General features: G+C 47.1%; 1 protein-coding gene across 23 annotated transcripts in view; it reads right to left on the reverse strand.

Moving 5' to 3' along the window:
• Nucleotides 1-12796, reverse strand: part of herc2 (HECT and RLD domain containing E3 ubiquitin protein ligase 2) — a 228445-nt gene that overhangs the window by 80345 nt on the left and 135304 nt on the right. For all 23 annotated transcript variants that reach the window (XM_090236518.1, XM_090236516.1, XM_090236507.1 and 20 more), the window contains 8 exons: nt 12059-12150; nt 10050-10225; nt 7404-7515; nt 6344-6425; nt 5506-5740; nt 4681-4858; nt 1778-1859; nt 1516-1687 (listed from right to left, as the gene is read on the reverse strand). In XM_090236518.1, coding sequence (XP_090092644.1) covers nt 1516-1687; nt 1778-1859; nt 4681-4858; nt 5506-5740; nt 6344-6425; nt 7404-7515; nt 10050-10225; nt 12059-12150 — 1129 coding nt within the window. The remainder of the gene's footprint in view (nt 1-1515; nt 1688-1777; nt 1860-4680; nt 4859-5505; nt 5741-6343; nt 6426-7403; nt 7516-10049; nt 10226-12058; nt 12151-12796) is intronic.

The raw sequence follows: 12796 nt of genomic DNA on the forward strand, positions 1-12796 counted from the left end.
GTCTTCCCTGTAGACTAGTTGGTGTGTAAACTGCTGACTCTCTTCCCTGTAGCCTAGTTGGTGTGGGAACTGCTGACTGTCTTCCCTGTAGCCTAGTTGGTGTGTGAACTGCTGACTGTCTTCCCTGTAGCCTAGTTGGTGTGTAAACTGCTGACTGTCTTCCCTGTAGCCTAGTTGGTGTTTGAACTGCTGACTGTCTTCCCTGTAGCCTAGTTGGTGTGTGAACTGCTGACTGTCTTCCATGTAGCCTAGTTGGTGTGTGAACTGCTGACTGTCTTCCCTGTAGCCTAGTTGGTGTGGGAACTGCTGACTCTCTTCCCTGTAGCCTAGTTGGTGTGTGAACTGCTGACTGTCTTCCCTGTAGCCTAGTTGGTGTGTAAACTGCTGACTGTCTTCCCTGTAGCCTAGTTGGTCTGTGAACTGATGACTGTCTTCCCTGTAGCCTAGTTGGTGTGTGAACTGCTGACTCTCTTCCCTGTAGACTAGTTGGTGTGTGAACTGCTGACTGTCATCCCTGTAGCCTAGTTGGTCTGTGAACTGATGACTGTCTTCCCTGTAGCCTAGTTGGTGTGTGAACTGCTGACTGTCTTCCCTGTAGCCTAGTTGGTCTGTGAACTGATGACTGTCTTCCCTGTAGCCTAGTTGGTGTGTGAACTGCTGACTCTCTTCCCTGTAGCCTAGTTGGTGTGTGAACTGCTGACTGTCATCCCTGTAGCCTAGTTGGTCTGTGAACTGATGACTGTCTTCCCTGTAGCCTAGTTGGTGTGTGAACTGCTGACTCTCTTCCCTGTAGCCTAGTTGGTGTGTGAACTGCTGACTCTCTTCCCTGTAGCCTAGTTGGTGTGTGAACTGCTGACTGTCATCCCTGTAGCCTAGTTGGTGTGTGAACTGCTGACTGTCTTCCCTGTAGCCTAGTTGGTGTTTGAACTGATGACTGTCTTCCCTGTAGCCTAGTTGGTGTTTGAACTGCTGACTGTCTTCCCTGTAGCCTAGTTGGTGTGACTACAAATGACTGCTCATCATTTGCAAATAGTTGTTGACACGTCAACCAGGATCAACCAGGACCATGGACAGTAATTTTTTTAATTGTATTTTTTACATTTAACTAGGCAAGTCAGTTAAGAACAAATTCTTATTAACAATGACGGCCTACCCCGGCCAACGCTGGGCCAATTGTGCACCGCCCTATGGGAGTCCCAATTCACGGCCGGATGTGATGCAGCCTGGATACGAACCAGGGACGAACCAGTGACGCCTCTTGCACTGAGATGCAGTGCCTTAGACCGCTGCGCCACTCGGGAGCAATTTGTAGTATTAGAAGCTAGCAATAAGTTGCATAGCAAGCTTATTCACTGCTGATTCCAGAAATTCTCCAACTGGGATGTATGAAAAAGCAGGGATTTTTTACGTTTTCAGGATGTTTCGTAATCCTACTCAGCTGTCCACGACCATTTCGCTACACCAGCAATAAGGTCCTCAAAATATGTGTCTGTGACTAATAAAATTGGATCTTACCATGTCCAGACCACTCCAGACTTGGTGAGAGCCAGGGAGAACTGAGCCCCACACTCTATCTGACAGACTCCCTGCCCATTCAGCCTCTCAATGTTCTGAGGGATATTACAGCCCTCGCTGCCCCCACGACCCAGCTTCCCAAAGTCCCCATCGCCCCAGGAGAACACCAGACCTGAGGAGGGAAGAAGAGAGCTCAGAGCACTGCAGTGTAACGACACATGGCTATCTATTCAACACAACACAAATACACACACGCAAGTACCTTCATCTGTCAGGGCTAGCGTTTGAGCATCTCTACTCCCACAAGCCACCTGGACCACACGATGACCCAGAAGCACCTTCACCTGTATCAAACACAGACAAATTAGATACACAACTTTAACAGTTCTATAGCCAATCTAAAACCACATGTACAGTATCAGGAGAGTCTCAGAAAACCACATTATGGTACATTATAGTATCAGAAAACAACATTTATTATAGTGTTCTGCCTGCGTCTATGGAACCCTGATCTGTTCACCGGACGTGCTACCTGTCCCAGACCTGCTGTTTTCAACTCTCTAGAGACAGGAGGAGCGGTAGAGATACTCTTAATGATCGGCTATGAAAAGCCAACTGACATTTACTCCTGAGGTGCTGACTTGCTGCACCCTCGACAACTACTGTGATAATTATTATTTGACCATGCTGGTCCTCTATGAACATTTGAACATCTTGGCCATGTTCTGTTATAATCTCCACCCGGCACAGCCAGAAGAGGACTGGCCACCCCTCATAGCCTGGTTCCTCTCTAGGTTTCTTCCTAGGTTTTGGCCTTTCTAGGGAGTTTTTCCTAGCCACCGTGCTTCTACACCTGCATTGCTTGCTGTTTGGGGTTTTAGGCTGGGTTTCTGTACAGCGCTTTGAGATATCAGCTGATGTAAGAAGGGCTATATAAATAAATGTGATTTGATTTATCAGAAGACTCTCAGAAAACTATATGTATAGTACATTATTCTAGTATCAGGAATATCTCCAACTATATGTATAGTACATTATTCTAGTATCAGGAATATCTCCAACTATATGTATAGTACATTATTCTAGTATCAGGAATATCTCCAACTATATGTATAGTACATTATTCTAGTATCAGGAATATCTCCAACTATATGTATTCTAGTAGCATATCCACAGAGAGGTAGTGCTACTACGTACCAGTTGTAGCTGGGTGGTGTTGTCTCTACTACGTACCAGTTTGGGTCGTAGCTGCGTGGTGTGGTCTCTACTACGTACCAGTTTGGGTCGTAGCTGTGTGGTGTGGTCTCTACTACGTACCAGTTTGGGTCGTAGCTGCGTGGTGTAGTCTCTACTACGTACCAGTTTGGGTCGTAGCTGCGTGGTGTGGTCTCTACTACGTACCAGTTTGGGTCGTAGCTGCGTGGTGTGGTCTCTACTACGTACCAGTTTGGGTCGTAGCTGCGTGGTGTGGTATCTACTACGTACCAGTTTGGGACGTAGCTGCGTGGTGTAGTCTCTACTACGTACCAGTTTGGGTCGTAGCTGCGTGGTGTGGTCTCTACTACGTACCAGTTTGGGTCGTAGCTGTGTGGTGTTGTCTCTACTACGTACCAGTTTGGGTCGTAGCTGCGTGGTGTAGTCTCTACTACGTACCAGTTTGGGTCGTAGCTGCGTGGTGTGGTCTCTACTACGTACCAGTTTGGGTCGTAGCTGTGTGGTGTTGTCTCTACTACGTACCAGTTTGGGTCGTAGCTGCGTGGTGTGGTCTCTACTACGTACCAGTTTGGGTCGTAGCTGTGTGGTGTTGTCTCTACTACGTACCAGTTTGGGTCGTAGCTGTGTGGTGTGGTCTCTACTACGTACCAGTTTGGGTCGTAGCTGCGTGGTGTGGTCTCTACTACGTACCAGTTTGGGTCGTAGCTGCGTGGTGTGGTCTCTACTACGTACCAGTTTGGGACGTAGCTGTGTGGTGTGGTCTCTACTAAGTACCAGTTTGGGTCGTAGCTGCGTGGTGTGGTCTCTACTAAGTACCAGTTTGGGTCGTAGCTGCGTGGTGTGGTCTCTACTAAGTACCAGTTTGGGTCGTAGCTGTGTGGTGTGGTCTCTACTAAGTACCAGTTTGGGTCGTAGCTGCGTGGTGTGGTCTCTACTAAGTACCAGTTTGGGTCGTAGCTGCGTGGTGTGGTCTCTACTACGTACCAGTTTGGGACGTAGCTGTGTGGTGTGGTCTCTACTAAGTACCAGTTTGGGTCGTAGCTGCGTGGTGTGGTCTCTACTAAGTACCAGTTTGGGTCGTAGCTGCGTGGTGTGGTCTCTACTACGTACCAGTTTGGGTCGTAGCTGCGTGGTGTGGTCTCTACTACGTACCAGTTTGGGTCGTAGCTGTGTGGTGTTGTCTCTACTACGTACCAGTTTGGGTCGTAGCTGTGTGGTGTGGTCTCTACTACGTACCAGTTTGGGTCGTAGCTGCGTGGTGTGGTCTCTACTACGTACCAGTTTGGGTCGTAGCTGCGTGGTGTAGTCTCTACTACGTACCAGTTTGGGTCGTAGCTGCGTGGTGTGGTCTCTACTACGTACCAGTTTGGGTCGTAGCTGCGTGGTGTGGTCTCTACTACGTACCAGTTTGGGTCGTAGCTGTGTGGTGTTGTCTCTACTACGTACCAGTTTGGGTCGTAGCTGCGTGGTGTAGTCTCTACTACGTACCAGTTTGGGTCGTAGCTGCGTGGTGTGGTCTCTACTACGTACCAGTTTGGGTCGTAGCTGCGTGGTGTAGTCTCTACTACGTACCAGTTTGGGTCGTAGCTGCGTGGTGTGGTCTCTACTACGTACCAGTTTGGGTCGTAGCTGCGTGGTGTGGTCTCTACTACGTACCAGTTTGGGTCGTAGCTGCGTGGTGTGGTCTCTACTACGTACCAGTTTGGGTCGTAGCTGCGTGGTGTAGTCTCTACTACGTACCAGTTTGGGTCGTAGCTGCGTGGTGTAGTCTCTACTACGTACCAGTTTGGGTCGTAGCTGCGTGGTGTGGTCTCTACTACGTACCAGTTTGGGTCGTAGCTGCGTGGTGTGGTCTCTACTACGTACCAGTTTGGGTCGTAGCTGCGTGGTGTAGTCTCTACTACGTACCAGTTTGGGTCGTAGCTGCGTGGTGTGGTCTCTACTACGTACCAGTTTGGGTCGTAGCTGCGTGGTGTTGTCTCCGTGTCCCAGCCGTCCGTACTCCCCCAGGCCCCAGCTGTACAGTTCTCCACTGGAGGTGATGGCAGCACTGTGGGACGAGCCGCAGGCGATGTCCCGGATCCTCTTGGTCTTCAGGGCCTCGATGAGGCGCGGCTTGTCACAGTTCCTTCAGGGAGGAAGAGATGCATTTAAAAAGAGATTGGTATCGATGTCCTGCGTTTTTCTATATACTCTACATCTTCTGAATAAAGGACATTAGTGCCTCAAAACCACAAGTTAATAAAAATCAACATTCAGTTGATGTGAACAGTGTAGTAAACACAGTAGAATGAAAGACTTAGTGAACACAGTAGAATGAAAGACTCAGTGTAGTGAACACAGTAGAATGAAAGACTCAGTGTAGTGAACACAGTAGAATGAAAGTCTTAGTGTACACAGTAGAATGAAAGTCTTAGTGAACACAGTAGAATGAAAGACTCAGTGTAGTGAACACAGTAGAATGAAAGACTCAGTGTAGTGAACACAGTAGAATGAAAGTCTTAGTGTACACAGTAGAATGAAAGTCTTAGTGAACACAGTAGAATGAAAGACTCAGTGTAGTGAACACAGTAGAATGAAAGTCTTAGTGTACACAGTAGAATGAAAGTCTTAGTGTAGTGTTCACAGTAGAATGAAAGTCTTAGTGTACACAGTAGAATGAAAGTCTCAGTGTAGTGTAGGGTGTGATGATTAGAGGACTGTGGGCCCTGGTCAAAAGTAGTGCACTATGTAGGGAATATGGTGCAATTTGGGACGCATCATATTTAAACTTACATCCTGCTGAAGTGTCCCAGTTTCCCGTCGTCTCCCTCTCCCCAGGAGAACACCTTCCCATCTACGGTGAGGGCCATGGCGTGGCGTCCCCCAGAATGCACCGCAACTTTCTTCACTACGTAGTTACTGAGAGCAGTGATCTGGCGGGGGATAGGGATGGTACCGCTGGACAGACCCAGGCCCAGACGCCCGTTAGTGGCCTCCCCACACGAATAAACCTTCCCCTCAGCCGTCACTGAAACAACACAGGTAGGTCAGTTACACACACACACACACCTTCCCCTCGGCCGTCACTGGAACATTACAGGTAACACACACACACACACACACCTTCCCCTCGTCAGTCACTGAAACAACACAGGTAGGTCAGTTACACACACACACCCCTTCCCCTCGTCAGTCACTGGAACATTACAGGTAACACACACACCTTCCCCTCGTCAGTCACTGAAACAACACAGGTAGGTCAGTTACACACACACACACACACACACACGTAGTTTCTGAAGGAACACCTTTCTCAACAGAAACATAGACAACGCTAACAGCTGGCATTGCCCTCTCATACAGCAGGCATTGCCCTCTCATACAGCAGGCATTGCCCTCTCATACAGCAGGCATTGCCCTCTCATACAGCAGGCATTGCCCTCTCATACAGCAGGCATTGCCCTCTCATACAGCAGGCATTGCCCTCTCATACAGCAGGCATTGCCCTCTCATACAGCAGGCATTGCCCTCTCATACAGCAGGCATTGCCCTCTCATACAGCAGGCATTGCCCTCTCATACAGCAGGCATTGCCCTCTCATGTCTAACAACTTGTCTGCGTCTTTACTGACCGGCAAACAGACTCTTGGAGCCGCCGGCCACCTGCACCACGTTGAGGGCTGAGAGGGTTTCAGAGAAGGACGGGACCTTGATCTGAGTAGGAAGAGCACCGACATGCAGAGGATCAGACTAAAGAATTAGACAGCTGTTAACATTCAACTGCAGCATTTCCCCATCTATTTTATGGATGTTTTGTAAAAACAAGCAACAGAGTTGGGACAATGGATGGAGATACTCCAAACTTTAAGAATGTTTTAAATCCATCCGATATTGACTGAATAACAGCACCTTTTTACTGGCACGGACAAATCATTCTGGGATTTTGGTGGGAATTCTGTTATTCAATTTATTGTAAAATGTCACTTTTTATTTTCTTAGAATGCACTCATATATACATTTTCTAATGGTATCAGGTATTTGTTTATATATTTTGTGTTAAAGTAGAGAAAATGATATGTGCTTCATTTGCACAAATACACTGGTTTTATTTGCATATAAACTTGAACAAAAATATAAAACGCGACATGTGAAGTGTTGGATTATTTCTGTCTGTAATAAAGCCCTTTTGTGGGGGAAAAAAATCATTCTGATTGGCTGAGCTGAGCCTGGCTCCCCATTGGGTGGGCCTGTGCCCTCCCAGGCCCACGCATGACTACGCCCCTAACCAGTCACGTGAAATCCATAAATTAGGGCCTAATTCGTTTATTTAAATTGACAGATTTCCTTCTAATGAACTGTAAATCTTTGAAATTGTTGAATTGATATTTTTGTTCATTATATAAAACATTAACATAAATGGATGGGACAGGTGTGTTTGACAGGTTATTACAAACATTTCCGTGGTCGTAACATTAACAGGACCAAACGACAAGCACAAGCAAGAGTATGAAAAGGTCACGAGATTAAAATGAAAGCAATCAATCCAGTGAGATTTACTGTCAGTAACAAGTGGATTTTTGCACCCCTCAAACACACAAGAAATAGATGGCTGGAAAAGAGAGATCCTCAGATTTGGCAGGGCATGCGCCTTAAAGTTGAACTTTAGCCTAATCAAAGCAGACCAGGCAGTACCTTGGACCCCTTCAGTCCTCCCAGCTGGTCTTTGTCATTGAGTCCCCAGACAAACACCTTGGTCCGGATGGTGGCAGTCGACTCCAGACCTGACAACTTCTTACGGGCCAAACTAGCAGAACAGAAAGAGAGGAATCAGATCTGTAAAAAGAACCCAGCGGGGATTTAAAGATCTGAACATGGACAAAATGATCTCTACTGACTCAGAGGCCAAAGATGCTCTGAAGGAATCATCAGAGCATGAATAAAATAGAGCTGAAATACCAGCCAACTGTATTGGTGTAGATAAGGGTTTTTAGTAATAATAAACAGGGAAAAGGCCCAGCATGAATATAGAGGTAATAAACAGGGAAAAGGCCCAGCATGAATATAGAGGTAATACACAGGGAAAGGTCAGGCCCAGCATGAATCGAGGGGAACCTTTGATTAGGACTGTGACAGTCATTAATTTTTTGATGACAGTAATTGGCCAGCCAAATGACCGTAATAACCGTTTGAAATGCACAACAATTATAATACATTGATCCAAGTTGAGTTGAATCAACAAATCACAAAACATATTGATAGCTACACTTCCCGGCTCTGCTCCTCACAATGGCCGGCAGTCCACCCATTATAACATCATTGACTTGAATGGGGAACACCCTTTATAACATCATTGACTTGAATGGGGAACACCCATTATGACATCATTGACTTGAATGGGGAACACCCATTATGACATCATTGACTTGAATGGGGAACACCCATTATGACATCCTTGACTTGAATGGGGAACACCCATTATGACATCCTTGACTTGAATGGGGAACACCCATTATGACATCATTGACTTGAATGGGGACGCCGGTTGTACTAATTCTATTTCTATGGCAGCACTTGAAGTGGAGGAGCGGAGGAGAGGAAAACATTTGCATGGGATGTTTTTCAGCGGCAGGACTGGGAGACTAGTCAGGATCGAGGCAAAGATGAACGAAGCAAAGTACAGAGATCCTTGATGAAAACCTGCTCCAGAGCACTCAGGACCTCAGACTGGAGGCGAAGGTTCACCTTTACAACGACCCTAAGCACACACCCAATTTTTTTAAATTATAAATGAGCAAACTTTTTTTTTTAACTGCTTTTGCTTTGTCATTATGGGTTAGTGTGTGTAGAATGATAAGGTAATAAAACAATTTAATCCATTTTAGAATAAGGCTGTAACGTAACAAAATGTGGAGTGTCTGAAATACTTTTCCGAAGGCTCTGTAAGGCATATCTGATGCGTGGCGTTTCCACAATCCCACAGCGAGGGAGTGTTGTTTTTTTATCGCCAGTTCATAGACCTTCTCACCTATAGACTACTTTTCCCTAGACAATAGATTTCTGCCCCTCATCACGGAGTTACCAAGCTATAGTCTTTCCGGATCATTCCTCCCCTCTTACTATGAAACTACTTCTACCAAATACACAGCCTAATTATCCCCCTTGGTGGCTTAACTCACTAGTGCGATCAGAAGAAACCCTTGTTGCTTTCATATCATCTGAAATTGAGCTGTTTCTCGAGGTAAATCAAACCCCTGGAATGTCTCAGTATGGGAATCACTGAAGGCTTATTTAAAAAAGGGGCCAAATTATTTAGTACAGCCCAAAATTAAGGAAGTGCAATGTTCAATGCAGAGGGGGACTTACAAATCCATTCTGGGACTTGGATATAGCGTATTCAAAATCAAATCAAATTTATTTATATAGCCCTTCGTACATCAGCTGATATCTCAATGCAGGTGTAGAAGCACGGTGGCTAGGAAAAACTCCCTAGAAAGGCCCAAACCTAGGAAGAAACCTAGAGAGGAACCAGGCTGTGTGGGGTATTCTGGGATTTGGATATAGCGTATTCACACTCTTCATCCCCAGATTTACTACAACAACGTTTCACACTTCAGATGGTGTTTGATCTTTAACCTCGACAAGCTGAAAATCTAATGAGTAAATCTCGATACCAAAATTATGAACATCCGAGAAAATGCTAGCACATTAGCTGCGCCAGAGAACCGCAAATCAAACCATACCTGAGATAACTGACGAGCTGGGTAACAAATGTATTGATCATTTAGAGGTCAATTCATGCTTTCATAACTTTTACTCACAAATATACACTTCAGAATCAGCTGGCAGTGCCACCTTACTCCACACCTCTGAGAACTTAGATGTTCCTACAGTTTAACCTGAGGACTTAGATGTTCCTACACTTGAACCTGAGAAGTTAGATGTTCCTACAGTTTAACCTGAGGACTTAGATGTTCCTACAGTTGAACCTGAGAAGTTAGATGTTCCTACAGTTTAACCTGAGGACTTAGATGTTCCTACAGTTGAACCTGAGAAGTTAGATGTTCCTACAGTTGAACCTGAGACAGCTGCTGAACTAGACAAACAGCTCTCTGTAGAAGAGATTGTGTTGGCAATTAAATCTATGCAGTAAATCCCCTGGAGCCAATGGATTTCGGAGCGAATTGCGTATGTTCTAGGGCGTATGTTCTAGGGCGTATGTTCTAGGGCTTATGTTCTAGGGCTTATGTTCTAGGGCTTATGTTCTACGGCGTATGGGGTCAGGGTCTAGGGGTTGATTTAGGATTGTGGCACTACTTTAAAAACAGAATCATTCCTCACCTCCCAGTAGGCGTCTTCTCATCATCCTCTTCCTCGTTGTCTGAAGCCAGGAACGGCACGGTGGCCAGGTCCTCATCCTCTGCTCTGATCCGTCCCACGATACCCAGGCCGTGGATCTTACAGTCGATGCCAGAGCTGCGGCACTGCTTGATGGCGATCTCTATGTACCTGTGGTACTGGAAGAGAACACACTGGTGAGTACCGGTGGACACAGGTTACAGCGGTTACTGGTACTGAGGAATTACAACAGATTTCCTCTTGTGAAGCTGGAGCGTTCGATTTACAATTACATTGTTTCCAAACAGTGGACTAAAACAGGCCTATATGTGGGGTTCTGATGAGGTAGAACTAATTTAGAAGTTCTATTCTTTAAGAATCAATGGCCCGTAAATTAAGTACATCAGTCCGTTCACGAAAATGGTTGTCTCCTACATGACAGTGAGTCACGTGTCTTGCTATATAAAGCAGGCAGACAGGCATCAAGACATTCAGTTACTGTTCAAATGAACATTAGAATGGACAAAACCAGTGACCTAGGAGACTGAGCGTGGCTTGATCCTCGGTGCCAGGCGTGTGGAGAGAAACACACGGCTTCAGGATGGATCCTTGGTGCCAGGCGTGTGGTGAGGAACACACGGCTTCAGGCTGGATCCTCGGTGCCAGGCGTGTGGTCAGAAACACACGACTTCAGGATGGATCCTCGGTGCCAGGCGTGTGGTGAGGAACACACGACTTCAGGATGGATCCTCGGTGCCAGGCGTGTGGTGAGGAACACACGGCTTCAGGATGGATCCTCGGTGCCAGGCGTGTGGTGAGGAACACACGGCTTCACGATGGATCCTCGGTGCCAGGCGTGTGGTGAGGAACACACGGCTTCAGGATGGATCCTCGGTGCCAGGCGTGTGGTGAGGAACACACGGCTTCAGGCTGGATCCTCGGTGCCAGGCGTGTGGTGAGGAACACACGGCTTCAGGCTGGATCCTCGGTGCCAGGCGTGTGGTCAGAAACACACGGCTTCAGGATGGATCCTCGGTGCCAGGCGTGTGGTGAGGAACACACGGCTTCAGGCTGGATCCTCGGTGCCAGGCGTGGTGAGGAACACACGGCTTCAGGATGGATCCTCGGTGCCAGGCGTGTGGTGAGGAACACACGGCTTCAGGATGGATCCTCGGTGCCAGGCGTGGTGAGGAACACACGGCTTCAGGCTGGATCCTCGGTGCCAGGCGTGTGGTGAGGAACACACGGCTTCAGGATGGATCCTCGGTGCCAGGCGTGTGGTGAGGAACACACGGCTTCAGGCTGGATCCTCGGTGCCAGGCGTGTGGTGAGGAACACACGGCTTCAGGCTGGATCCTCGGTGCCAGGCGTGTGGTCAGAAACACACGGCTTCAGGATGGATCCTCGGTGCCAGGCGTGTGGTGAGGAACACACGGCTTCAGGCTGGATCCTCGGTGCCAGGCGTGGTGAGGAACACACGGCTTCAGGATGGATCCTCGGTGCCAGGCGTGTGGTGAGGAACACACGGCTTCAGGATGGATCCTCGGTGCCAGGCGTGGTGAGGAACACACGGCTTCAGGCTGGATCCTCGGTGCCAGGCGTGTGGTGAGGAACACACGACTTCAGGATGGATCCTCGGTGCCAGGCGTGGTGAGGAACACACGGCTTCAGGCTGGATCCTCGGTGCCAGGCGTGTGGTGAGGAACACACGGCTTCAGGATGGATCCTCGGTGCCAGGCGTGGTGAGGAACACACGGCTTCAGGATGGATCCTCGGTGCCAGGCGTGGTGAGGAACACACGGCTTCAGGATGGATCCTCGGTGCCAGGCGTGTGGTGAGGAACACACGGCTTCAGGATGGATCCTCGGTGCCAGGCGTGGTGAGGAACACACGGCTTCAGGATGGATCTTAGTGGTGTGCGGGTTCCAGTATCTCAGAAACGGCTGCCCTCCTGGGGTTCACACATTACAATGTCTAGGGTTTTTGATATTAATGTATAATGTTTAAGTTACCTCATTGCAGTCGTTGAGCAGAGGAACAGTGGTGTCTGTGGGGTTGATGTTAATAGTCTTCAGCTCTACCAGGTTGTTCAGGGAACTGCCACCTAGACAGGGAAAACAGCAGCATGAGACTACTGCTCTGGTACAAACCAAGTCATTTAAATACTAGCATTATACTGCTCTGGTACAAACCAAGTCATTTAAATACTAGCATAATACTGCTCTGGTACAAACCAAGTCATTTAAATACTAGCATAATACTGCTCCAGTACAAACCAAGTCATTTAAATACTAGCATAATACTGCTCTGATACAAACCAAGTCATTTAAATACTAGCATAATACTGCTCCGGTACAAACCAAGTCATTTAAATACTAGCATAATACTGCTCTGATACAAAACAAGTCATTTAAATACTAGTATAATACTGCTCTGGTACAAACCAAGTCATTTAAATACTAGCATAATACTGCTCTGGTACAAACCAAGTCATTTAAATACTAGCATAATACTGCTCTGGTACAAACCAAGTCATTTAAATACTAGCATAATACTGCTCTGGTACAAACCAAGTCATTTAAATACTAGCATAATACTGCTCCGGTACAAACCAAGTCATTTAAATACTAGCATAATACTGCTCTGATACAAAACAAGTCATTTAAATACTAGCATAATACTGCTCTGGTACAAACCAAGTCATTTAAATACTAGCATAATACTGCTCTGGTACAAACCAAGTCATTTAA

Source organism: Oncorhynchus mykiss, chromosome 5 (assembly GCF_057628025.1).
Source record: "Oncorhynchus mykiss isolate SJ-2025 chromosome 5, ASM5762802v1, whole genome shotgun sequence".
Classification (NCBI taxonomy): Eukaryota; Metazoa; Chordata; class Actinopteri; order Salmoniformes; family Salmonidae; genus Oncorhynchus; species Oncorhynchus mykiss.